This window comes from Cetorhinus maximus, chromosome 6, assembly GCF_964194155.1.
Source record: "Cetorhinus maximus chromosome 6, sCetMax3.hap1.1, whole genome shotgun sequence".
In the NCBI taxonomy this organism is placed as follows: domain Eukaryota; kingdom Metazoa; phylum Chordata; class Chondrichthyes; order Lamniformes; family Cetorhinidae; genus Cetorhinus; species Cetorhinus maximus.
In genome coordinates this window covers 129166682-129194596 of record NC_135884.1, presented here as the reverse complement: position 1 = coordinate 129194596, position 27915 = coordinate 129166682, and the positions used below count along the sequence as shown (strand labels likewise).

At 42.8% G+C, this 27915-nt stretch overlaps 1 protein-coding gene across 5 annotated transcripts; it reads left to right on the top strand.

The window, feature by feature from the left end:
• On the top strand, positions 1–27915 carry chst6 (carbohydrate sulfotransferase 6). Of its 5 annotated transcripts, XM_078544485.1 has the most exons (4): positions 103–298; positions 9400–9458; positions 19148–19500; positions 25338–27915. In XM_078544485.1, the coding sequence occupies exons 3-4, from the start codon at positions 19321–19323 to the stop codon at positions 26553–26555; spliced, it is 1398 nt and encodes a 465-aa protein (XP_078400611.1). In that variant the 5' UTR covers positions 103–298; positions 9400–9458; positions 19148–19320; the 3' UTR covers positions 26556–27915. The 5 variants fall into 5 exon arrangements, with proteins under 5 accessions (XP_078400615.1, XP_078400611.1, XP_078400612.1 ...); XM_078544486.1 differs by lacking the exon at positions 9400–9458; XM_078544488.1 differs by lacking the exon at positions 19148–19500.

Sequence of the window (27915 nt, the reverse complement as noted above, 5' to 3'; positions counted from 1 at the left end):
TTTCTGTAACTTTACACGCCCACTATCTATAACGGCGCTATCTGTCGCTCTTGAGCTCGGAAGGTGGGTGGAAACGCTGCATGCGTTAAGAGTGCGGAAAGAATTACTCCCTCAACGCAGTTGACAACGAGTGAGCGAACAGGAAACTTGTGTGGAGACAAGCGCAGAGCCGCGATTTGGAGAGGTGGTGAGTGGGGGGTGTGGGAAATATAAGAAGCCCTATTCAAAAGAAATTGCAACTGAGCCAGACCTGGTTAAGTTCCTAATCACAGAACCAGGACACATTTTCGTCTAAGACGTGAGTACAGCGAGAAACCGACAACTTGTTTTAAAAATTCACATCGCATTCATTACTTGGTTTGTTGGATAAATCAACGATGCCGCACATTCTGATCAAAATCAGTGCGTTGGTGGGGGGGGGCAACTGGGGTTCAGTTTGACAGGACGATCAGTGTGACTGTCTCAGCAGTATCTGAAGGCTGGCATCGACTTCACTACATCAGAATGTGGCAGAATTTCGCTGAAAGGTCGTTTTTAAGACTATTTGTTGACCCAATTCCAACCGGGCTTAAATCTGTCCAAACGTGAAATTGGGAACATTTCTGATGTTGGAAATCTGAACCCAGCTGGGCTGGCATAACTGTTGGGCGTTTCCTGTCATCTGAAGCCGAATTAATGATAAACGATGGGCCGAATGTGTGAGACGGGAGGCGGTGGAGTAATTTAAAATGACAAATGGATAAACTAAATTCACTACATGCCGTTAATGAATGCGTTTGAATGCACTTGATGTTATTAACCATTGCAAACTTTAGTTAAGATTGTGGGAAATCGTTACTACAATGCAGTATTTGGGTGCAGCATTTTAAGACTTGGTTTAGTTTACAATTGTCCCTGATATTGTAGCTTAGGATCTCTGGGGACAATGCTTTCTATCTATGCTGGCAATGGGGTAAAACGTGCCGAACCTAGAGCCAGGAGCCGCGCCAACAGTCACTTGACAGTCAGCGCGGATAAATAGCTGCTCCACGACTTGCCAACAAGCTTCTAGAAATTACGTGGGGACACTGTTCTTAAACCTCGAAAAAAAAACGAGGCTTCATTCATATCTTTTGAAAAAGTTAAATTATTAGAAATGATTACCACTGATTTTAAAAGTATTATATTTTTGATGATTTAACTTTTATTTGGAAAGGAAAAGGAGGAAGTTGAGCAACAGAGTCTAACAGTTCGAGAGGGTGGCCAGCTGAGACTGGAGCTCCTTGGTTCTTATAGCTGTATGGAGTGGCGTTATAATTCAACTTCACACAGCTGCGCTCTGTACTAGCATGTTTATTATTCTGAAACGTTGCTGGATTAATCTGCTAGTTTGTTGATTCCAGTGCCCTTTCAGAATGCAATATATGGTCAGCCCCTGATAATTCATGGTCAACTTTTGCACTGCAAAATCTGAATTATCCTATAATTTGAACTAATAAATAATACAGCTGAATGGGAATTCGAAGCTAAAGAAAATAATCAGAATGAAGAAACTTTGGATTAAGTGGAGTAGCCTGGTAAACAGATTGAAACTCAGACAGGATTCCCTCAATTTTGATTTATTTGAGCCCACCTCAATTGCTGGCTGTCACTTCAAGGTAATTTGGAGTAGAAATTCACTTTGCAGACATTACCAAATGTTCCTGCTAAAAAAAAATCAAGACAGTCAGCTTTTCTTCTGTTTTCTTAAGCTTATGTCAGGCTTGCCAATTTTCATCCCAGTTGGTTATAATGCAGATTGACAATTGCAATAAGATAAAAGCAAAATACTGCGGATGCTGGAAATCCAAATGATGCTGTCAAACCTGCTGAGTTTTTCCAGCATTTTCAGTTGATAATTGCAATGTTAATTGCAATGGTTCACTAATGTCCTTAATAGGGACTAATAGGGAAGGAAATCTGTCATCCTTCCCCGGTCTGGCCGACATGTGGCTCCAGACCCACAGCGACGCGGTTGATTCTTAACTGCCCTCTGTAATGGTCGAGCAAGCCACTCAGTTCAGGAGCAATTAGGTATGGGCAACAAATGCTGGTCATGCTAGCGTCACCCACATCACATGGAAGAATAAATAGAATAAATATAAAAAAGAACCAATTACACGGAGTGGGTGTCAATAATAATTGCTGCTGTTTCAAAACGGAACACAACTAGTTGAAGCTTCAGCATTCCTAGTCACCCAGTTAATATATAACTGGTCCAGACAAGCTGAAAAGTCCAAGGTGTAATTACAAGCCTTCCTTAAGTTTGTTGATTATAAGTGGAGTTTTTATAGAGCTATGACAATTAGCCACGGACTCTAAACTAGGGAGTGGAAAATCAGACAGCTACCTCGACTACAGCTCCTCACACCCTGCTTCCTGTAAGGACTCCATCCCATTCTCTCAGTTCCTTCGCCTCCATTGCATCTGTTCTGATGACGCTACCTTCAAAAACAGCTCCTCTGACATGTCCTCCTTCTTCCTTAACCGAGGTTTTCCACCCACGGTCGTTGACAGGGCCCTCAACAGTGTCTGGCCCATATCCTGCGCATCCGCCCTCACGCCTTCTCCTCCTTCCCAGAAACATGATAGGGTCCCCCTTGTCCTCACTTATCACCCCACCAGCCTCCGCATTCAAAGGATCATCCTCCGCCATTTCCGCCAACTCCAGCATGATGCCACCACCAAACACATCTTCCCTTCACCCCCCCGGCGGCATTCCGTAGGGATCATTCCCTCCGGGACACCCTGGTCCACTCCTCCATCACCCCCTACTCCTCAACCCCCACCTATGGCACCTCCCCATGCCCACGCAGAAGATGCAACACTTGCCCCTTCACTTCCTCTCTCCTCACCGTCCAAGGGCCCAAACACTCCTTTCAAGTAAAGCAGCATTTCACTTGCATTTCCCCTAACTTAGTCTACTGCATTCGTTGCTCCCAATGCGGTCTCCTTTACATTGGAGAGACCAAACGCAAACTGGGCGACCGCTTTGCAGAACACCTGCGGTCTGTCCGCAAGAAAGACCCAAACCTCCCTGTCGCTTGCCATTTTAACACTCCACCCTGTTCTCTTGCCCACATGTCTGTCCTTGGCTTGCTGCATTGTTCCAGTGAAGCCCAACGCAAACTGGAGGAACAGCACCTCATCTTCCGACTAGGCACTTTACAGCCTTCCGGGCTGAATATTGAATTCAACAACTTTAGATCTTAAACTCCCCCTCCACCCATCCCCACCCCGTTTCTTCCCCCTCCCTTTTGTTTTTTTTTTCAATAATTTATATAGATTCTTCTTTTCCCACCTATTTCCATTATTTTTAAATCTACAACTAATACTTTGTTAGTCTTTCCACCCCACCCCCACTAGAGCTGTACCTTGAGTATCCTGCCATCCATTCTTAATTAGCAATTTTCTTAGATAATATCACCACCTTCAACACCTCTTTGATCCTTTTGTCTGTGACATCTTTTGATTATCTGCTCCTATCACTGCTTGCTTGTCCCCACAACCACCCCACCCTCAACTTCTCTCTCCCCCCGCCCCCCACCTTAGACCAGCTTATATTTCACCTCTCTCCTAACTATACTTCAGTTCTGCCGAAGGGTCATGAGGACTCGAAACGTCAACTGTTTTCTTCTCCACCGATGCTGCCAGACCTGCTGAGTTTTTCCAGGTAATTCTGTTTTTGTTTTGGATTTCCAGCATCCGCAGTAGCTTTTAGCTTTTTGTTTTTATCTAATATCCTGGTCCTGATCTCCATTCAGTGAGCTTATCTTTATGTAGCAACTTTAATTAATAAAAGATCCCAGGGTGCTTCACGGGAGTGTTATCAAATACAGTGTGGTACAATATGGCAATGAGCCACATAACCTGGAAAAATTTATTAATTTTGCTTCCAATTTCCACCCCTCCATCATTTTCACATGGTTCATCTCTGAACTTCCCTTCCCTTCCTTGACCTCTCTGTCTCAATTTCTGGTGATAGACTGTCCACCAATATCCATTACAAGCCTACCGACTCCCACAGCTACCTCGATTACAGCTCCTCACACCCCGCTTCCTGTAAGGACTCCATTCCATTCTCTCAGTTCCTTCGCCTCTGTCGCATCTGTTCTGATGATGCCACTTTCAAAAACAGTTCCTTTGACATGTCTTCCTTCTTCCTTAACCGAGGTTTTCCACCCATGGTGGTTGACAGGGCCCTCAACCGTGTCCGGCCCATCTCCCGCGCATCCGCCCTCACACCTTCCTCTCCCTCCCAGAAACATGATAGGGTCCCCCTTGTCCTCACTTATCACCCCACTAGCCTCTGCATTAAAAGGATCATCCTCCGCCATTTCCGCCAACTCCAGCATGATGCCACCACCAAACACATCTTCCCTTCAGCCCCCCTGGTGGCATTCCGCAGGGATCGTTCCCTCCGGGACACCCTGGTCCACTCCTCCATCACCCCCTACAACCCCCTCCCACGGCACCTTCCCATGCAACCGCAGAAGGTGCAACAACTGCCCCTTTACTTCCCCTTTCCTCACCGTCCAAGGGCTCAAACACTCCTTTCAAGTGAAGCAGCATTTCACTTGCACTTCCCTCAATTTAGTCTACTGCATTCGTTGCTCCCAATGCGGTTTCCTCGACATTGGAGAGACCAAACGCAGACTGGGTGACCGCTTTGCAGAACACCTTCGCTCTGTCCGCAAGCGTTACCCAGACCTCCCTGTCGCTTGCCATTTCAACACTCCACCCTGCTCCAATGCCCACATGTCCGTCCTTGGCTTGCTGCATTGTTCCAGTGAAGCTCAATGCAAACTGGAGGAACAGCACCTCATCTTCGGACTAGGCACTTTACAGCCTTCCGGACTGAATATTGAGTTCAACAATTTTAGATGATGAATTCTCTCCTCCATCCCCACCCACTTTCCGATCCCCCTCTTTCTTTTCCAATAATTCATATAGATTTTCCTTTTCCCACCTATTTCCATTATTTTTAAATGTATTTCCTTTCCATTGTATTATCTCTACCTTTTAACCTTTTTTGATTCCTTCACCCCACCCCAACCCCACTAGGGCTATCTGTACCTTGCTTGTCCTGCTTTCTACCCTTAATTATCACATTCCTTAGATAATATCACCACCTTCAACACCTCTTTGTCCTTTTGCCTGTGACATCTTTTGGTTATCTCCACCTATCACTGGCCCTCTAGTTCTGTTGAAGGGTCATTCGGACTCGAAACGTTAACTGTGTTCCTCTCCGCAGATGATGCCAGACCTGCTGTGTTTTTCCAGGTATTTTTGTTTTTGTTTTGGATTTCCAGCATCTGCAGTTTTTTGCTTTTAAGGAGATATTAGGATAGATGATCAAAAACTTTGCTAAAGAAGTAGGTTTTAAGGAGAGTCTTAAAGGAGAACGGAGAGGTAAGGAGGCAGAGAGGTTTAAGGAGGGAATTCCAGAACTTAAGACCTCGGCAGTTGAATGCATGGCCAACAATGGTGGAGCGCTTAAAATTGGGGGATGTACAAGAGGCCAGAATTAGGGGAGCACTGAGATATGAGGGTTGTAGGGCTGGAAGAGATTACAGTGATAGGAAGAGGTGAGACAAGGAGGGATTTGAAAACAAAGATGAGTATTTTAAAATCGAGGTTTGGTCATTTTTGGGAGCCAATTAGGCCAGCAAACTCAAGGGTATTGTGAGAACAGGACTTGGTGTGAGTTAGGGTATGAGGATGAAGAGTTTTGGATGAGCTCAAGTTTATGTAGGATGGCAGATGGGCCAGGAGAGTATTGGAATGGCAGATCTAGAGATAATAAAGGCAAATACATATAAAGTAATAAAGGGCTTCAGCAGCAGATGAGCTAAAGCAGGGGTAGAAATGAGCGATCTCCCGGTGGTGGAAGCAGATGGCCTTGGTGATGACATGGATAGGTGATTGAAAACTCATTTGTGTAGAAATACAACATCAAGATTGTGAACATGCTGGTTCAGCCTCAGATAGTTACCAGGGAGAGGGATGATGTCAATCGCTAGGGAATGGAGTTTGTGGCAGAGACCAAAGACAATGGCTTTAGTCTTCCCAATATTTAGTTGAAGGGAATTTCTGCTCATCTATACAAGCACTGTGACAAACCAGAGACAGTGGAGGGGTCAGGAGAAGCGGTGGTGGTTGAGGTAGCGCTAGATGTCATCAGCATACATATCGAACTTGTCTTGTGTTTTCAAAGTGCAAATTTCACTCAGGTGAAGATGGGCCTGGACTTGGCTTGGCAATGTTCTCGCTTTATGGTTGAGCAATCGAACGACACTCACAGTCAAGCCTAAATTTGAATTTGACCAAGTGGATGAGGTACTAGGACATCTGTCATCATGGGAGCATAACCCAGTTATATGCAATGCCTTTCAGGAGAAAGTGAAAGAGACAGCAGATTTTGTTGTTTCATACCATGATAATGAAGGAAGAACACCAAATTATATAATCACAGAATGACAGAATTTTAATGGCACAGAAGGAGGCCATTCTGCCCATTGTGTCTGCATTGGTTCTCCAAATGAGCATTATGACCTAGTGCCACTGCCCTGCCTTTTCCCCGTACTCTTGCACATTGTTTCTATTCAAATAATCATCTAATGCCCTCTTGAATGCCTCAGTTGAACCTCCCTCCACCACACTTCCAGGCAGTGCATTCCAGACCCGAACCACTCAATGTGTGAAAAAAAATTTTCTCATGTCACATTTGATTCTTTTGCAAATCACTTTAAATCTGTGCCCTCTTGTTATGATCCCTTTAGGAGCGGAAACAGCTTCTCCCTATCTATTCTGTCCAACACACACATGATTTTGAACATCTCTATCAAATCTCCTCTTAGCCTTCTTCTCTCCAAGGAGAACAGTCCCAACCTTTCCAATTTATCCTCATAGCTGAAGTTTCTCATTCCTGGAACCATTCTTGTAAATCTCTTCTGCACTCTCTCCAATGTGTTCACATCCTTCCTATAATGTGGCACCCAGAACTGCACACAATACTCCAGCTGAGGGCTAACGAGGGTTCTATATAAAATCAGCATAACCTCCCTGCTGCTGTGCTCTATACCCCTATTAATAAAGCCCAGCATACTATATGCTTTATTAACTGCTCTCTCCACCTGTCCTGCCTCCTTCAATGATCTATGCATACATACACCCAAGTATTTCTGCTCCTGCACTCCCTTCAAAATTTCACCCCTTATTTTATATTGTCTCTCCATGTTCTTCCTACCAAAATGAATCACCTCACACTTCTCCTCATTGAACTTCTCCTCATCTGCCACCTATCTGCCCACTCCACCAACTTGTCTCTGTCCTCTTGAAGATCCACACCATCCTCCTCACAGTTCACAACACTCCCAAGCTTCGTTTCATCCGCAAACTTTGAAATTGTCCCCTACACACCAAGATCTAGATCATTAATATATATCAGGTAAAGCAAGGGCCCCAATACTGACGCCTGGGGAACTCCACTATAAACCTTACTCCAGCCTGAAAAATATCCATTGACCATTACTCTCTGCTTCTTATTTTTCAGCCAATTTTGTATCCACATTGCTACTGTCCCTTTTATTCCATGAGCAATAACTTTTCTCACAAGTCTGTTGTGTGGCACTGTGTTAAATGCCTTTTGAAAGTCCATGTCCACCATGTCAACAGCATTACTCTCATCGACCTTTTCTGTTACCTCTTCATAAAACTCCAGCAAGTTAGTTAAACACGATTTCCCCTTTGGAAATCCATGCTGGCTCTTCCTTAACAACCTATATTTTTCCATGTGACTACTAATTCTATCCCGAATAATTGTTTCAAGAATCTTGCCCACCACTGAAGTTAAACTGGCTGGTCTCTAATTGCTGGGCTTATCCTTACAACCTTTTTTGAACAAGGGCATAAATTTGCAATTCTCCAGTCCTCTGGCACCACCCTTGAATCCAGGGAAGACTGAAAGATTATGGCCAGCGCCCCTGAAATTTCTACTCTCACTTCATTCAATATCCTTGGATGCATCTCATCTGGTCCCAGTGCCTGTCAAGTACCGTCAGTCTATTCAACACTTCCTCCTTATCAATTTTGAATCCTTCTAGTGACAGAGCTTCCTCGTTTGTCACCATGGCCTGGGTAGCATCTACCTCCTTGGTAAAGACGGATGCAAAGTATTCATTTAATACCTCAGCCATGGCCCCTTCGTCCATGTGTAAATTCCCTTTTAAGTCCCTACTCCTCCTTTTACCACCCTTTTGCTATTTGGATGTCTATAGAAGACTTTGGGATTCTCCTTTATGTTGGCTTGCATCTAAAAATATTGGACTTTAAAAAGAAAACCTAAGTTTTTTTTAAAAAATGCATACAAACCACTGGCTGGAATGCTGCAGGGTGTCTACATAAGAGCTAATGGAACCCCAGCCTGCTGCCAGATGAGGTACTTGTAAATAAAAGCAAAATACTGTGGATGCTGGAAATCTGAAACAAAAATAAAAATAGCTGGAAAAACTCAGCAGGTCTGACAGTGTCTGCGGAGAGGAATACAGTTAACGTTTCGAGTCCGTATGACTCTTCATCAGGACTGAAGAAATATAGAAATGAGGTGAAATATATCTATCCAGCTCTACCTGTCCCACCCCCCTCAACCAGCTTATATTTCACCTCATTTCTATATTTCCTCAGTTCTGATGAAGAGTCATACGGACTCGAAGCTTTAACTGTATTCCTCTCCGCAGATGCTGTCAGACCTGCTGAGTTTTTCGAGGTACTTGTAAAGATACCCAGGAACTAATTGCTCCCTCCGGCAGAGACAATGATACATAATGGGAGATGAGTATCATCTCATCAAGAAATCCTGTGAGCTTTGCCCAGACAGGTCTGTGAATTCGCTTCCCACTTGGAATATACAAAGAAGGAGTTAAAAGTGAACCGAAAAGCTGCCCTGGTGTCTGTTTGTTGGTGGGTGTTCTGAGAGAGCAAGTGTTGGAAGTTTGACTCAGAAGTAACAGCCACACACAGTAGCCCTGCCATTTTGCAGGTATCCTGATCTCTCTTTCTCTACTGAAGTCAACACTACTGGAACTTCGAAACCGACCATTCGCCTACTGAAGTCAATTCTACTAGAACCTCGAAACCGATCATTCGCTTACTGAAGTTAATTCTACTGGAATCTCGAATCGCAATACTCAATCACCTACTCCCTACGAGTCAAGGACTGTTTCGTATACCTTTTATATATATATATATATATATATATATATATATTTTCACTTACTTCAAGCTAAATTCTTACTTTTAACGCTGAATGACCGTATATGAATGTGTTTTATCCTTTCTTGCCTTTAGTAGTTAATAAACTTACTCTTACATTTAACCCAGACGGTGACAAATTGAGGGGTCTCGCCTGGATCAACAACTTTGGGGAACCTCACCTGGGGGTAGGTCATAACAATATTTGTGCTGGATTGAAGAAAGAAAAATGTTTGAAATTAGTTCTCTCAATCACATAAGCATATGTTTTAAGCTAAATATTGAAAAAGGTTCGGAAACACAAAATATAGATTGTTAAGGTTAATGACCAGAACAAAAACAGATAATGCTAGAAACACTCAGCAGATCAGACAGCACCTTTCCAGAGGATTAACATTTAGGGTGTGAACGCTTGGTCAAAACTGATGGAGTTAATAAACATTTTTTAGTAGCTATTTAACTTAAAAAAGGACCCTGATAGAAGAAACTCCTTAATTTTACTGAGTATATCACACAAATAACATCTAAGGGGTGAAAATACAACTGTAAAGCACATCTAATTAACAAAAATTCTGATAGGACCTTTTACATCCAGTGAATACATTGAGTTTTCTCTCAATGTAATTTACTTCTCTGGATATTGCAGGATAATGAATACTTTTGACATGAAAATATTTGGCAATAGTATATGATGATGACACTCATGCTAATAATGAGTGTTTTTATGATCAACACCTTGCATTTATTTTGCTCCTTTATTGTAGAAAAATCTGCTACAGGACTTTACTGAAGCAATATTGTTAATTTGACAGGAAAGTATCCTATTAGTACGGAGCTGCGGGCTGACAAGTCTCTGGGCCCTGATGAACTTCATCTAAGGGTCTTAAAAGAGGTGGCTAATGAGGTCGTAGATGCATTGGTGTTAATTTTCCAAAATTCGTTAGACTCTGGAAAGCTTCTATTAGACTGGAAAGTAGCAAATATAATCTCTCTATTCAAGAAGGGAGTGAGACAGAAAGCAGAAAACTATTGGCTAGTCGGCTTGACATCTGTTGTGGGAAATGTGTTAGAATTGGTCATTAAGCATGTTATAGCTGGGCACTTAGAGAAACTCAAGGTAATTGGGAAGAGTCAGCATAGTTTTGTGAAAGGAAAATTATGTTTAATCAATTTGTTGGAGTTTTTTGAAGGAGTAACATGTGTTGTGGATAAAGGAAAGCCTGTAGGTATGCTGTGCTTGGATTTCCAGAAGGCATTTGTTAAGGTGCAACATCAAATGTTATTGTGGAAAATAAAAGCTCATGGTGTAGGGGGTAACATATTAGCATGGATAGAAGATTGGCTGGCTGGCTGGCAGAAAACAAAAAGTATGCATAAATGAGTCTTTCTGATTGGCAGGATGTGACGAGTGGAGCCCAACAAGAGTCTGTGATGGGGCCTCAACTTTTTGCAATTTACATCAATGACTTAGATGAGGGGAGTGAAGGATAAATTTGCCGATGACATAAAAGTTAGGTAGCAAAGTATGTTGTGAAGAGTACTTAAGGAGGTTGCAGAAGGATATAGATAGGTTGAGTGAGTGGGCAAAAATCTGGCAGATGGAGTATAATTTGGGAAAATGGGAAGTTGTTCACTTTGGCAGGAAGAATAAAAAAGCAGAGTATTACTTAAACGGAGAACGACTGCAGAATTCCGAGGTGCAGAGGGATCTAAGTGTTCTCATGCATGAGTTACAGAAAGTTAGTATACAGGTACAGTATGTAATCAAGAAGGTTAAAGGAATGCTATCCTTTATTACAAGAGGAATTGAACATAAAAGTAAGGATGTTATGCTTCAATTATACAGGGCCGCACCTCGAATATTGTGTGCAGTTTTGGTCTCCTTATTTAAGGAAGAATGTAAATGTGTTGGAAGTGGTTCAGAGGAGGTTTACTAGATTAATACCTGGAATAAGTGGGTTGTCTTATGAGTATAGGTTAGACAGACTGGGTTTGTTTCCGCTGGAGTTTAGAAATGTGAAGGGTGATTTGAGTGAAGTATATGAGATCTTGAATGGTGTTGACAAGGTAGACATTGAAAGGATATTTTCTCTTATGGGTAGGTCCAGAACAAGGGGGCACTGTTTTAAAATTAGGGGTCACCCTTTACGATCGAGATGAGGAGAAATATTTTCTCTCAGAGGGTTGTGTTACTTTGGAACTCTCTGCCTCAGAAGGCGGTGGAGGAATATTTTTAAGGCAGAGGTAGATAGATTTTTGTTAGGCAAGGGAATCAAAGCGTATTGGGGGTAGATAAGAATAAGGAATTCAAAACACAAACAGATCAGCCAGGATCTTATCTAATGGTGGAGCAGGCTCAAGGGGCCGAATGGCCTACTTCAGCTTCTATTTTCCATGTTCGTATGTATGTTCGTTATTTATAACACTCTGCAGATGATAACACTGATTTTGGTGACTGCCTCAGCCCTTGTTAATATTCTGCACATTGTACCATACATGGTGATAGTAAATTCATATCTGGGAGAAAGGTTCAATACCTCAGCCTAGCTAAACTGCACAAGATTTTTTTCCATTCTGCATAAGAATTAGAAGACTTTCTCCTGCCTGGGTGCATGATATTATTCAATATAATTATTTCATACAGTTGGATTCTATTTTAGCAGTAATCTCTTAGCATAGAAAGATCAAATGACTCCTGAACAACAAAGTGGAATAATTGAACTGTTAGTGAGAAGCATTGGAGCCCACAGGTGTCTCTGTGTGACACAACTTGTAAGAGGCCAGAGGACAAAGATGGAATGGTTTACAATTGTATCTGTGTTTTCTCGATCAGCAAGCCTGAAGACTCTGCTGATTACTGCTTCTCACTACAATATATTTCCAATATCTACTATGCAACACAACCTTATCATGATATTTAATTCCTCAAAAGCTCATAAAAGCACCAAAATAGAGTGGGATAAAAGGTAAATAGACAAGGAGAAGATTGAAGTTAATGGAAAGGACACTTGAGAACCATTTGCAGGATTAAACAGGTTGGTTACTGATTTATTTTTGAGCCCTTTATGCACTCCTGTCCTGGCAATTTCACTCCACAAAGCCTGTTCACTGTAAACTTCCATTAGCCACAAAATAAACAGAACTCCAGCCATGATTCCACCCTCCGTTCGCAAGATGATTATGGATGACAAGCGCCATCTAGCCCAGCTCATCTCATCCATCCAGACATACGTAATAGGAGCACGAGTGAGCCATTCAGCCCTTTGAGCCTACTCCACCATTTGATAACATTGCCTATATTATACCAGTGACTACAACTCATAAGTATTTAATGGCTGTAAAGGGATTTCAGACATTGTGAAAGGTTCTATATAAATGTAGGTTTTGTTTTTCTTTTATTACTTTTGCATGCAGTAGGCAGTGTGACTGCAGCAGTGATGAAATTGGAGGCTGATTCTCTAATGATAATTAGTCACGGAGCAATCAACTGATGTTAGGAAAGTGGCTACAAAGAAATCACTATGTTTGCAAAACAATTCAACTCCGTAGCTAATAAACCTTACCATTCTAATTTCTCTGTTGCTAACCAACAATATGCCATAAATTGCATCTGCTCCTTTTACGCTAATGACACTATCCCCAGGGATTTGCTAATCAGACATCTACCAGCAGATCAGGAAATATGTAGACTGAATTGTTGCTCTGAATGTTCCTGTTAGCATGCACAAAACTGACCATGTATCTGCAGAGGCAGGTTGTATCAGGGTCAAGGATTGATCCTTGAAGGACTCCAGCTGCAATGGTGTGAGAAAAAGGGGAAAGATGCTATGAGTGCACTTGGTAAGAATGGAACTAAACAAGGGCAGTCCCATATCGACATTGGAGGAGAGGCATTGGAGGGCTGTGTTATTGTGCTTCCAACTGGAAGAAAGAAAAAAATCGACTTACCTTTTAGCTACGAGGACTCGCCAATATAAGATATCAAACCTGCTTCACTAGCGTTCCCTCGTTGATTTGTGTTGTGAACCTCACACAGCCCATCTTTACTGAAGAAAGTGTGTCTGCAAAAAATTTGTGTTGTTCGCCAAGCATCACCACGCGTCTGACTGAGAAGCAAATCTTTTGCAGTAGCTTTTACAGTTCTGATTTTTGTGTAAAAGCACTTATTACAGCACTTACACCCGCAATGCACCTTCTTGAACCCCACAATAGTAAAGGTTTGTCATACCAATCTTCAGCAAGCATTCTCTTTTTCAGTAAGATCCGTTCTACCATTTTCTTAGATGTTGGACTTTAATGTGTTGCAGGGTATTAAGCAATGTTCCCTCCAATTTCCCTTTGATGTGTGTGGCCTGTTAGTTGCAATGCAGACATGGTGAGGGACCCCTGTCAGTTTGTTCGCTATGCTGCACATTCCCAATTATTTTGTTTAAAAAAAAAGCAAAATAGTGTGAATGCTGGAAATCTGAATCAAAAACAGAAATTGCTGGAAAAACTCAGAAGGTCTGGCAGCATCAGTGGAGAGAGAAACAAAGTTAACGTTTCGAGACTGTATGACCCGCCAAGAAGGGCCATACGGACTCAAAACGTTAACCCCGATTATTTCGTGGCTGCAGCTTAGAGGGAATGTTGGTGATAAGCATAAAATGGAAACTCACCATGATAAAAATATATTCAAACAAAGGATTAGCGCTACATAACCAGTGTTACTTTGCAATTAGCCAATAGGAAGCATAAAAGTAGTCAGGAATTTGACTTATTCACAAAACCATAAATCCATAGCTCTGCTAACACATTGTGTATTGCATGAGTTAAAACAGCATTTCCTCTGATCCATGATGATGAACACCAGACTTCCTAATGTATGCATATATATCTGTATATGATTTACTACTTGACCGCTCATGGCATTGCACATAGGAAGTCAAGTGTCAGGTGAAGTGGAGATAGAAGGTGGAGATTAATTAACTTAGGGTGTAAAGACACAATTCAGTCCCCGTTTAACATAATACATGTTATCCTTATTCCTTTGCCACTGAAAGTGGGCAGAGGTAATGGTTTTGCCCCAGTTTGTTAATCTGTTTGTAAACAATATGGCCTGAAATTCACTCTCCCCCGCTGGTGGGTTTATAGACAGGGCGGGGTGAGCGTGAAATAGCACGAATGGGCTTCCCGCTGGGTTCCTGCCCGCCATGACTGCTCAGCAATTTTACGCTGGGGGACAAGGCCTCAGACAGGCTGCCCACCCTTGTGCCAATTGAGGCTCTTAAGTGGCCAATTATTGACCACTTAAGGGCTGCTTCCTGTCCATCCTCAATTTCTAGGCTGGCAGGAGGATTTCCTGGATATGAGACAAGCCTGAAAATAATCGAGTTTAGGCCTTGGGTGTGGTGGTGGTGGGGTGGGGGGGGGGTGGGGGGCGGTGGGGGGGGGTTGGGGGGCGGGGAGGGGGGGCACCTCCATCAGAAGCCCTCTTCTAACTTTGGGTGTCTCTCTCCCCCTTTAGGGTCCAGTGGCTGCTGCACCTCCATCCCCTCCCAGCCTCTTCTCCTGGCATCCCAATCCCCCATTATCCACCCCCTATACCTTCCCTGCCCAACCCACTATGACCCCGAAAACTTACCTTTTCCTGAACTCCTAGAACTTAGGCTCCATGGACTGCATGAAGTTCCACTTCTGTCCACTGCAGCTTCTGGCGCTGCAGGGACTAGAGAGATGCTGGATTGGCTGGCAGTGCTCTGAGGCGGGTTTTCCTCCCGAGTGAGGGGCAGAAGTCCCGCCTGCAGCTAATTAATGCTCGTTGTGGGCAGCCAGTGTCAGCAGAGAGATATCCCCACCAACTCTTCAGATGGCAGGACGGGAAACCTCTGGCCCATATCTCAAATACTAATGGGTGGATTGCAACAAAACTCAAGGGACAAGGTATGGCCCAAGGAAGAACTGATTAGGTTTTGACAGAGATGCAAATCTGGGTCCAGATCCTGGAATTTTTTAAAGGATCCGATAACATTGGGATTATAGGGCGAATTGACTTTTGTTTAAGAATGTTGTGGATTTTCTCAGCTGCTGTGGTGGAACTTGTCGCAGCTGTCAAAACATGAGCAGGGTTTTCCATGCAGGTTGTTGGATATGGATTGGTCTGAAGGCTTCTACAGTGAGGTGGAAGCTCTTGATAAAAAGATCTCTTTTTTCAGCTTTGTAGTTACAGAGCATCTACCAGGCAGGGAACAGCCTCAAGGAAGAGCTGCATAATTGTAATAACATTGAGTTAACACAGCATGGTGGAGGTATGCGCTCTACTGAGTGTCTTCTTCACTTGTTTTTTATATTATTTATAGTTAAATAGCAAAACACAGTGCAATTTGGAAAGCAGAAAAGTAGAATTTGTGGAAGTTTTGGAGTTTCTGAGTAATATAGGCTGAGAGGTTGAAAGTATAACATTGAGGTGCTGGTAGGAAGATAGGAGACAATATAACAGAGCTTACATAGCAGGTTCCATTATAAATTTGATCATAGGAACTTATATTGAGAAATTTGTGACAAAAATGTGATGAGCAATTAAGGCTTCATAGACATGAAGTGCATGCAGATGTAATATACTATAAATACTGTGATAATAAAGCACCATGTTATACCACCATCACCTAATTTCCCACCATCAACATCTTGCAGCTGGGTTGGGATGTCACCGCTGATTAAAGGCTTAATTGGATTAGCCATATCAACACCCTGGCTATCAGAGCAGGACAAAGGCTGGTTATTCTGTGTCAAATGGCTCACTTTCAAACCGCTCAAAGTTTCTCCTGCTAAAGGCAGGAATACTGGAGAGTTCATATGGAATACTCTCCACTGGATGGGTGCAGCCACCGCAACATTCAAGAATCTTGATTCTGTCCAATATAGAGGTGTTCACTCAAGTAGTGTCCCTGCAGACTCGATATCCCCTCCCTCCAAAGATGACACACTGTGGTTGTGCTGAGCATGGCACACTGCAGTAATTCATCAAAGTTACTTCAAAAGTGTCTCCCTCCCCTGTGATCCCCACCACCTAGAAAGGCATCAGTAGCAATGTTGTGGGAACAGCATCACCTGCAAGTTTCCCTTAAAGTCCTATACTATCCTGACTTGGACATATATATATCTATTCCTTCATTGCTACTGGGACAGTATCCTGGAATTCCCTACCCAACACCATTGTGGGAATACCATCACCACAAGGATTGCAGCACTTCAAGGAGCAGGTGCATCATCACCTTATATTTCTTGTCAGTGTAACACACATAGAAGCATAGAAAATTTACAGTGCAGAAGGAGGCCATTCTGCCCATTGTCTCCAAGCCAACTGAAACAGAATGGTCCGGTCTAATCTCACATTACAGCAATTGGTCCATAACCCTTCAGGTCACAGCTCTTCCAAGTGCATATCCAAGTGTTCCAGACCCCACCAATCTCTGTGTGGAATTATTTCTTAACCCCCCCTCTTATCCTCTGTCAGTTTGTTTAAATGAATATTCCCTGGTTATTGACCACTCTGCTAAGGTCCTTCCTTTCCACTTTATCCACGTCCCTCTTAACTATGTACTCCTGAATTAAATCTCTCCTCAGTCTTCTCCACTGGAAAGAAAACAACCCACATACATACCAAGAACAAGTTAATAAAACATGAGTATATAAAAATGTTTACATTTTACATGCTCCATTAAAAAATACATAAATAATTCTTATGAAAGATTTTGTGATTAAAAGTGTGTATTTACCTTTATAGTTTGCCTGAGTGACCTCCTAACAGAAGTTCCAATATCAATCTTAAGATTTACCTGTCACAAGTCCCTGTAACATTGCCACATGATAATCTATTATCCTTCCCCACAAATAACTTAAAATACTCCAAAAATAAATCAGACACTATTGCCTTCCTCAGTAACCGAAATGTCTAGTCTAATTAAAATAAGAATACATGTTGCTTGATAATTTGATTTGCATTTATGCATTGAATTGTCATTTGTGACTTCTTTTGCCTTCATTTTTACTTAAAGGCTCAGCTTCTCCCAAACTCCTGGACTTGGCCTTGCATATTTCAGCCCAGGGCTATGAACTGAAACAAATTGTGCAGCCTGACTATGTGCAGCCTGAATATGTACAGCCTGACTATGTACAGCCTGACTTTGTGCAGCCTGACTATGTACAGCCTGACTTTGTGCAGCCTGATTATGTTTTCAGTGTGTATCTGTACCACCTGAGCCACCAAAATCTTTGCTCAATCATTTTTCAAAATTATTTCAAGGAAAGCTGGACTAAAAATTTCAGAGCTTTATTCAGTTAAACTTGTATTAAGACTGTATGAGAAAGAGGTGCATTACCTATCCCAAGTATGAGAGCCAATATTAATAACACAACTGTAGCAATCTTTCCTTTATCTTGAAATTCCAACAATATATTAATTATTATTCTCAATGAAAATATTGTATCTTTCAGAATAAGTTTTTCATTTTGTGGGATTTGGAAAATTATTTGAATACAAACCTAGTTGATAAATTTGGGTACACTAACTGAACTGTTTGAAAACTGGTCATTAACTACATTTCTTGCTTTTGAAAGTCTATCAAACTGCGAAAAAAATAATTTTTTCTTGTTTATGTTTGCAATTTGTAAGGATTCCTTTATCCAGTTTCAGTGGGTGAGTTAGGCATTGGTTATTTTTTGTGTGGTACTTTTTTTGTATATTAAGCTGTTAACCACGTAATTAATTTGTTAATGGATCTTCATTCAAAAATATTTTAGGGGCAGGATTTTCCCCTTGTCGGGTGGGTGCAGTGGGTGGGACTGCGAAACAGTCCGCAGCCCGCGATCGTGCCTCGACCGCGATTTCATGCTGGCTGGCCAATCAACGGCCAGCCAGCGTACAACGCGCACTGAAAAGCTCAGTGCTTCCAGGGCAGGGGCTGGAGGAGCACGAGCGCTGAAGTGTGCGCTTGTGCATGGGTGCGCTCAGTGAAAGCTCCCTGAAGGCACAGAGCTGCCTCACGGGAGCTGAAGATATTTAACATGAGAAATAAAGATTTTAAAAATAGGGAAAACATGTCCCCACATGTGACTCTGCCACATGAACGGAGACTTGTGAAAAATGAGCTTAAAAAAGTTGTTTTTTTTAGTCACTGCTGGAAACATCATCGTGGATGAGGTTTCGCAAAAAATGTGTAGGCCGCCTAGCCTATTCGCCTGCCCACCAACTGAAAGATTGGACAGGCAGCGAAAAATTAAATTTAATTAATTGATTAATGGGCTTAATAGTCCTCTTAATTGTCGGCAGGCGTGCTGCCAACTTCCGCACGCGCCCGCCAACCAAAACAACGTGCAAATGCGCAATGATGTCGGGATGCTCGCCCCACATCGTCACGCGCTATTTCATGCTCGTGCGTGTCGGGCACGTGCCTACACGCCGACCTAAATATTCTGCCCTTGGATTCTTATCTTGGGTAAACCATGCTTTCTGTGTTACTTTCCGAAAGAGTTTATGAATCACAGTAAGGCCGTCCATTCACAGACTGTGCTCACTGCAAGCTCAGCCCCATCTACCCACTTACCAAGTGACGCAAAGATTACTGACTGAACTTTATAGTTTGAAAGTAAAAATTAATATTTTTAGAACAATCTTGTGTTTATTTAGAAGCTGAGGTAATGACAGACAGTGAATTCTGCACATTTATTTATGAAGCAGGGATATCCCAGCTTCATGAATAAACTTGCAGAATATATATATATATATTATATATATATATATATATATATATATATATATATATATAAAACAGTTTTTACACAGGATTTACTTATTTTTTGGGAACAAATTGCAAATGATTTAATTTAATATCTGCAGGTGGCTCTTAGAAATTTACAAGAGAGGGCTGCTGGATCTGTGCTGCATTTCCCCAATGATGCAAGACCAGTACCACCCCCGACCCCCATCACTGCTGACAATTCCCAGGAATCTACTAGTGAGCCTTCCTTTGGCAGCATCTTCCAAACCCACGACCTCCACCACCTAGAAGGATGAGGGCAGCAGATGCATGGGAACACTGCCACCTCCAAGTTCCCCTCCAAGTCACACACCATCCTGACTTGGAAATATATCACTTTCCTTCACTGTCGCTGGGTCAAAATTCTGGAACTCCCTTCCTAACGGCACTGTGGGTGTTCCTACAATACATGGATTGCAGCGGGTTCAAGAAGGTAGCACAGCACTACCTTCTCAAGGGTAATTAGGGATGGGCAATAAATGCTGACCTAGCCAACGACACCCACATCCTATGAGCAAATAAAAAAAAAACAAATCTCACATTCCACCCCTAGTCCTGCCAAAGTTTTGTTCCCCCTACACAGTGCTTTCATCCTCATACTGCCAAATCTCAGTACTATTCCCTTGTGCTACCAGTGCCTAGGACCATCCCCAGTACTCTCAAAGCTTACAATCCCCTCCCATGGGATCCATCTGTAGCACTTCAAAATGTTAGGGACTTTCTCCAGCTTGGTACATCTTGCAAGGCTATATTGTTGTTTCTCTTGACCAATAACGGTCAAGAAAGAAAATTAAATACAGCCGTAAATGAATATCTTAAGCTGATGTCTTGCAGCATTGCTCGCAATCAGTCAGGGTTTATTTACAGTTAAGATTGTTATGGTATGTAATAATATGAGGCACATTCATGTAGTAGAATTGAGGGTAACCTTGTGATCTGGTAGCACGTGGAATGGGAGGAGGATCTGGAAGTACTGGGTAGATTCTCAATTGAAGCAGCGATTTGAACATGGCCCAGGGATTTAAATCTGCCGTCATCACCCCCTCATCAAAAAAAAAATCCTTGAACCCACTATCCATGGAAATTATCACCCAATCTCCAACCTCCCTTTCTTCTCCACGGGGTCCTTGTCACCACCGAAATCCCTGCTGTCTTTCCTCATACTCCATGCTTGAATCCAATCAAGTTTCCTCCTGTGCCAAGTACCAAAACGCTCTCATCAAAGTCACAAATGGTATCCTATATGATGAAGGCAAACTATCCCTCCTCATCCTTCCTCGATCTATCTGCAGGCTTTCACATGGTTGACCATACCATCCTCCTCCTCCAAAACCTCTCTACTGTCATTTAGCTGGGTGGGACTGCACTCATCTGTTCCATTTTTATCTAACTATTGCCAGAGAATCACCTGCAATGGCTTCTCTTCCCACTTGTGCACTGTTGCCTCTGGTATCTCCCAAGGATCTGTCTTTAGCCTTCTTCTATTTTGAATTTATATGCTGCCCCTCGCCATAAGTCATTCAAAAGCATGGTGTTAGCTTTCATATGTATACTGATAACACCCAGCTGTACCTCACCACTACTTCTTGCAACTCCTCCGCTGTCTCTAAATTATCTGCTGATCTGGCATCCAATTCTGGATGAGGAGAAACTTCCTCTGATCATTAATTGGGAAGGCTGAAGCTGTTATCGGCCCTGACTCCAACTCCGTTCCATAACTACCAGCTCCATCGATCTCCTTGGCAACAGTCCGAGACTAAACCAAACTATTCACAACCTTGGAGTCATATTTGACTCTGAGTAGAGCTTAAGTGCACTTTTTTCCACTTCCATAACATAGCACAACTTCACCTTGCCTCAGCTCATCTGCTGCTGAGACCCTTAATCATGCCTTTATTACCTCTAGACATGACTATTCCAGTGCATTACTCACTGGTAATTTTACCCTCTGTAAACTTGAGGTAATTGAAAATTCTGCTGCCCATGTCTTAAATTGCACCGAATCCTGTTCCCTATCCCTGTGCTCGCTGACCTAAAGCTCCCGGTCTAGCAACAACTTCATTTTAAAATTCTCATCCTTATTTTCAAACAATTCCATGGTCTTATCCCTTCCTATTTCTGTAATCCCCTCTAGCCTCAATCCTCTGAGATATCTTCACTCATTTAGTTCTGCCCTCTTGAACATCCCTGATTTTAATGGTTCCACCGTTGGTGGGCATGTCTTCAGCTGCCTAGCTCCCTCCCCATGCCATTCTGACTCTGTACCTTCTTTCCTTCCTTTAAGGCGCTGCTTAAAACCTACCAGTTTGGCCAAGCTTTTGTCCATCTGCCCTAATCTCATTCTGTTGCTTAGTATCTAATTATCCTTCATAACGGCTCCTGTAACGTGCCTTGGGGCATTTTATTACTTTAAAGCTGCCATGCAAATATAAGTTCTTGCTGTTGAATATGGTAGGAGCTCTCCTCCTGGTCCCACGAGGATACCTTGGGCTTCTACTGTCCCTCCCTCCTAATTGCAATCTTTGCCAATCTCTCCCTTCTTCACTTTGCTGTGAGTTGTTCCCACGGGGCGAATCTTTGGCCTGGCGAGCAGGGGCGGGGCCCGCTCGCCGAGGTGTAACATGACGTGGGGTGATGTCAGGGCGTGCGTCCTGACGTCACCGCGCATCATTTAGATTTTCAGTTTGGCCGAACTGTCAAAGGCCTGTTAAGGCCATTTAACTAACAATTAAAATAATTAACAGAGCTGCCCGTGGCGGGCAGGTGAAGAGCCCAGGCGGCCTTCGCATTTTTCATGAAACCTTATCCATGGGCTGGATGAGGTTTCGTGAATGATTTTAAATTTTCTCAAAAGTTTTTATTGAAATTAATGCACATGTCCCAGCTCATGTGACAGTTTCACATGCGGGGACATGTCATAAACATCTTTTCAACACTTTATTGAACCGTTAAAGCTTAAAAGTAATTCCCCTGAGGCACCTCTGGAAGATTTCGGCGCTCTTTCAAGCGCATGTACAAAAGAGTGCACTCCCGACTCAGGGAACCCCCCCCACCCCCCCAAGCCTGCACAGTGCTTCCAGGTGCGCATCACGCTGGGTGAGCCTTAATTGGCTCGCCCACATAAAATGGCAGCACGGACCCAATAGGGGGCGCCGATCGGGCCTGCGCCCGCCCGCACAACCCCCCCAACGGGGGGAACATTCTACCCCTTGGGTCAGAAAATAGGCATTCTTTCACTTTCTAAAACTGTGATTGGTAAGATTACTCAGGGTAAGCATCTGGTTGTTGCAGCACTTAAGGTATTTTCAGTTGCTGATGTATTTTTTTTATTTACAAACCTTTCTAACTTGGTAGCTGAGCAGATGCACTGTTTTACGAGGACAGAAAAATTACTCCAGGGTGAAACACAATTGCAAAATGTTCCTATTAACTGGGCCTTGCACAAAGTGGATGGCCAGTTGGACAATAGTGGCTGTGTTGCCTGCAATTTTACATCCATTAATGTCGAAGGGTATCACTCGTCGTACATCCACTGTTTTTGAGTAGGCGACCCACTGCATGCAAATAATGCCAGGAAGCTTCAGAAAACTTTGGTCAGTATTATTCTACTGAAATAAAGGTGGCTTTTAAAGGCTAAAAACTCTTAAGGCCATGAAGATCTGGAGGATCACATATTCTATTTTCAGGGTTCAGGTGTATCTGTTCTTATCCTCCACCCCTGAGTCTAGCAAGGCTTGTGAGGTTAGGGGAGGTTATGTGACCTCTGTGGAAGTGGTGTGCTCGGCACAGCTGGGGTGCTCCTCACCCTCCACCAGTAGATAAAAATTCCAAGAAAAGGCTCCAGGATGGGGAGTAGGTGTGTGGGGGTTTCTACATTCCCCACAGAAAACTGAAGGTGCCTCCTTGGCCCTCTTTCAAAGCGACAATTCTGGCCTGAGCCTGATGTGCTCACAATTGTACAAACCATAGACTATGTCCCTAAGAAATCCCTGGACATAGGAACTGCACTTCTCAGAGTCCACTCCTGCCCTCCATTGATGGTCCCGTAAGGAGAGGTGGGCAGAGGCTTTGCTGCAAAAGGTCATCCTTAGTCCTGGACCAGAACCAGAAGAGAACTGGATGGCAGCTTAATTCCTGGCCATTCTGTTTGACTCCTTTGGAAGTTACAGCAGGACACCACTGACATGGCTGTTGGGTTTTGGGGCCCAGATTTTAACTGGGTGAGTTAATATAAAGATCAGTTGAGAAGCTACAGACGTTGTGACCCTGGTACTTTTAAAAAATTCATTTATGGGATGTGACCTTCGCTGGCTGGGCCAGCATTTTTATTGCCCATCCCTAGTTGCCCTTGAGAAGGCGGTGGTGAGCTGCCTTCTTGAACCGCTGCAGTCCATGTGGTGTAGGTACACCCACAGTGCTGTTAGGAAGGGAGTTCCAGGATTTTGACCAAGTGACAGTGAAGGAATAGCAATATATTTCCAAGTCAGGATGGTGAGTGACTTGGAGGGGAACTTCCAGATGGTGGTGCTCCCATCTATCTGCTTCCCTTGTCCTCCTAGATGCTAGTGGTTGTGGGTTTGGAAGGTGCTGTTGACGGAGCCTGGGTGAATTCCTGCAGTGCATATTGTAGACGGTACACATTGCTGCTACTGTGCATTAGTGGTGGAGGGAGTGAAGGTTTGTAGATGTGGTGCCAATCAAGTGGGCTGCTTTGTCCTGGACGGTGTCAAGCTTCTTGAGTGTTGTGGGAGCTGCACTCATCCAGGCACACGGGGAGTGTTCCATCACACTCCTGACTTGTGCCTTGTAGCTGGTGGACAGGCTTTGGGGGTCAGGAGGTGGGTTACTTGTCACACGATTCCTAGCCTCTGACCTGCTCTTGTAGCCACAGTATTTATATGGCTAGTCCAGTTCAGTTTCTGGTCAATGGTAACCCCCAGGATGTTGATAGTGGGGAATTCAGTGATGGTAATGCCATTGAGCATCAAGGGGCGATGGTAGGATTCTCTCTTGTTGGAGATGGTCATTGCCTGACACTTGTGTGGCGCGAATATTACTTGTCACTTGTCAGCCCAAGTAATATTTGCTCTGCAGGAGTGTTGCATACAAATCTTTATCTGCATTTGCTTCCTTATACCTTTCCCCCAGGCGTGACAAGGAAACTGACGGGAATTTTAACCCCAAATATGGGTGGGTTTGGGTTGGGTGGGAGTTAAAAGGAAAAAAAACTCTCATACTTCAATAGAACTGTCTTCAATCAGACCATTTCTGGTTTTATTGGAGGTAGGACGGGTACAGGAAATCAATCTGCTCTAATCAAACCTTAAATAAGGCTGCATGCCTCACATTATAACTGTATTTTAAATTTAATCAGTCTTCCCTGGCCTGAAGATATCCAGCAGCTAAAGGGAGATGAAGACTGCTGTGTGGAGGAAGCAAGTGCCTTTCAAGCATTGCTTATGGACCAGTGGGAGCAGGAGTGTTTCCGCCCCAGCCCCCCTCCCCAAGCTAACCTGTTTCCTTCTCTCAGACTGACACCCTCCACACCATGATCGGACCCTCCCAAAATATTACTGACCCCCTCCGCACGATCACTGACGCTCCATTTCTGCCTCCGATCTGTATCCAACACCCACTTTACAATCTCCACCCCAACAGCAGGAAACATACCATCAGCCTCTGCTACAGTATTCTTTGCCTGAAGGAGAGACAAACCAGTCAGTCTAACTGGCTTCCAGGCAGGAATCTTGCTGAGTAAAAAGACTTGCATGCTGCAGAGTTAAAACTCCACACTTCCCACCCAGAATGCCTACTGTCTTCCAATCCTGGCTTGGAAATTGCACCCCAGCAAAGATTAGGGCCACATATTCAACAATGTGACACCTGATGTGTGTTTGAACTTTGCTGTACAGGCAACATGTGCATTAATAAGACTCATTTTACAGCTGTCACTACTGGCGGGAAGCTTCAACTGTCAGCTGCAAATATTGGGAAATTTCAGGTGTTCAGCACATAAAATTAACCAGTGGAAAATCTTGGTCCTGTGATTTCTATATGTGCGTAGCTGCTGCATGCTTTCCCTGTCTGAATGACCTACAGGATTAAATAAAAAAAATTAATGCCTATGCCAAGGTAAAAAGACTCTGAATATAACATATTACTGTTTTGTGAAACCATTTGTATTTATATCTTGTCAGTTGCAAACCATTGGTTAGAAGTGTGGCTGTATAAGTCTGAAGTAATCTCTAATGTATGTGTTTTATTTTACAGATCCATACCACATTAGCAACCATCGCTATGGTGAGGCTAACCTTTGTAACTACAAGCATTGCTGTATTTGTGGCTATTCAGACATTTGCTTTAATCGTCATCTACTCTAGACAAAAAGTGCATTTATCCCTGTCTGACGAACAGAATAACAAAGTTCACATCCTCATTCTTTCATCCTGGAGGTCAGGTTCTTCCTTTGTGGGACAAATATTCAGTCAACACCCTGATGTCTTTTACTTAATGGAGCCTGCCTGGCATGTGTGGGTAAGTATGTATCAGAACAGTGCAAAGGTCTTGCAAATGGCTGTTAGAGACCTTATACGATCTACATTCTTGTGTGACATGTCAGTATTTGATTCCTACATGCGTGAAAACAGACTGGTGTCTGATTTGTTCCAATGGGAGGTCAGCAGAGCTCTTTGCTCACCACCTACATGTGACCATTATGAAAGGACAGACCTCAGCAATGAAGAAACATGCAAGAAACATTGCAACATGTCAAAATTTTATAAAATGGAAGAAGCATGCAAAACGTACAATCATGTTGTGATCAAAGAAGTGAGATTCTTTGAGTTAATGTCACTGTTTCCTCTCCTCACTGATCCCTCACTGAACCTCAAAATCATCCACCTTGTTAGAGACCCCAGGGCTGTCATTAAGTCCCGTGATAAATCATTTCATGCACTAATGCGAGACAGTGGTATTGTTTTGAATGCTAATGGTAAACCCATTGAAAAAGACAAAGCTGAAACATCAAATTATGAAGTCATGAAAGAAGTTTGCAGAAGTCACATACAAATTCATGAGACAGCGACCAAGCAAGCTCCAGACTTTCTGAAACGACGTTATATGATGGTGCGGTATGAAGACGTAGTAAGAGATCCACTTAATGAAATATCAGCAATGTATAAATTTGCTGATTTAGCTTTGACTCCAAAACTTAAGTCTTGGATATATAACATCACGCACGGGGAAGGAACTGGATCAGCTTTCAAAATAACATCTAGGAATGCTAGAACCATATCGCAGGCATGGAGGACTGAGGTGCCATTTGCAAAGATTTTAAAAATACAGGATATCTGTAGGGGAGCCATGAATGTGCTTGGATATCGACTAGTTGAATCTGAACATGAACAGAAACTATTATCCCTAGATCTTGTCTTACCGCTGAAAAAATACAAGTTTAGCTGGTTGAGTTCTGATGAGAATCCAGTTTAAATCATAAATGTCCTTTTGGGCATCCAGGAACTTACTTCATATTGTGTTCGTCTGCTGTTTTTGATTTAATAAAACCTTCTGGAGTGTGTATGAAATGCAGAAGGATTGCTAGATCCTCACAGAACATTATTGAGCTGTCATATTGCAAAGTTGTCAAAATAAGCCAGATGTTTCCATGATATTATCATTTGTGATAAATTACAGTGGTTTCAGACATAGCACTACAATTACAAGATATGCACGTTGAAAGATGTAATTCATACTATATCTAGCAGTTAATTTTGCAGTTGGAATACTTCATTTTTTGGAGGACTATGTATCAATGATAAATTCTGTTTTAATTTTTTTTAGTTTAGTGACAATAAGTTGTCCCTTTCAATATTGGCTGATTTGGACCTTGATGTGAGGCAGAAAGAAAGTCCCACTGCTTTTGTGTGGACTGCTTTGGACTGGCTTTACGTAATTGCATTTCTGGCAAGAGCTCATACTTGGAAATCACTGGAACTTTTGCCAGAATGTTCTGTGCATAAAATGAATGGGCAGAAAATTGTGAGAAATGCATCAGTGGGTTCCTATTGTGCACCTCCAGCTGGCAAAAGTCATTCAGTTAATTATATGCCTGATTTTAAAATGTACAATTATAAAGAGTTTTACTCTGAAGAGTGTGTTCACCAAATCATCAGAAGCAATACAGGGCAACAGTTCAGGAAAAAAAATCTTAAGTTATTATTTGATGATTCTTTCTGTTTTAATCACAGTAAAGCATCAAGTTCAGAACAATAGGTCATATTTCTACCGTGGGCGTTCAATGCCAATAGAATAGACTCCCACATCACCACAGCATGGCTACATAGAGAGTAATGCTCTCTCTACTTTGCCCAAAAATGTGCCCTAATCCTTTTTAGGAAGAAAATCTCACACTACACCAGTGCCTTTACAGTTTTTATATCTCTTTTCCACCAATGATACTTGTTGGCTATCCGAATTAAATAACAGCGGAAAGCTTGGTACCCCCCTCTTTATTGGCTCCACTTGACAAATTAGTTCAGACCTAATTGGAGCGGATTCACGAGCCATTTGAATATATTAAGCCAGTTTCATTGAACTGAACATTGTAACTGTCCACTGGATCTTCCACAGAAGGTCACACACTCGTATACACACCCAGTCACACACACTGGCACAGGCACTCTCACACACAATTGGAAAATTGTTGGGTTTTTGATTTATGACTGTATTGTAGTCATTTGGGACCAAGTGTTTCTACAATGTATGCAATCAGAATTCAGAGTCTATCAATTCCTTTTGGTTTTGCTATTCATACATAAATTGTGGGTTATTAAAAGTTTGGGAAAATTAA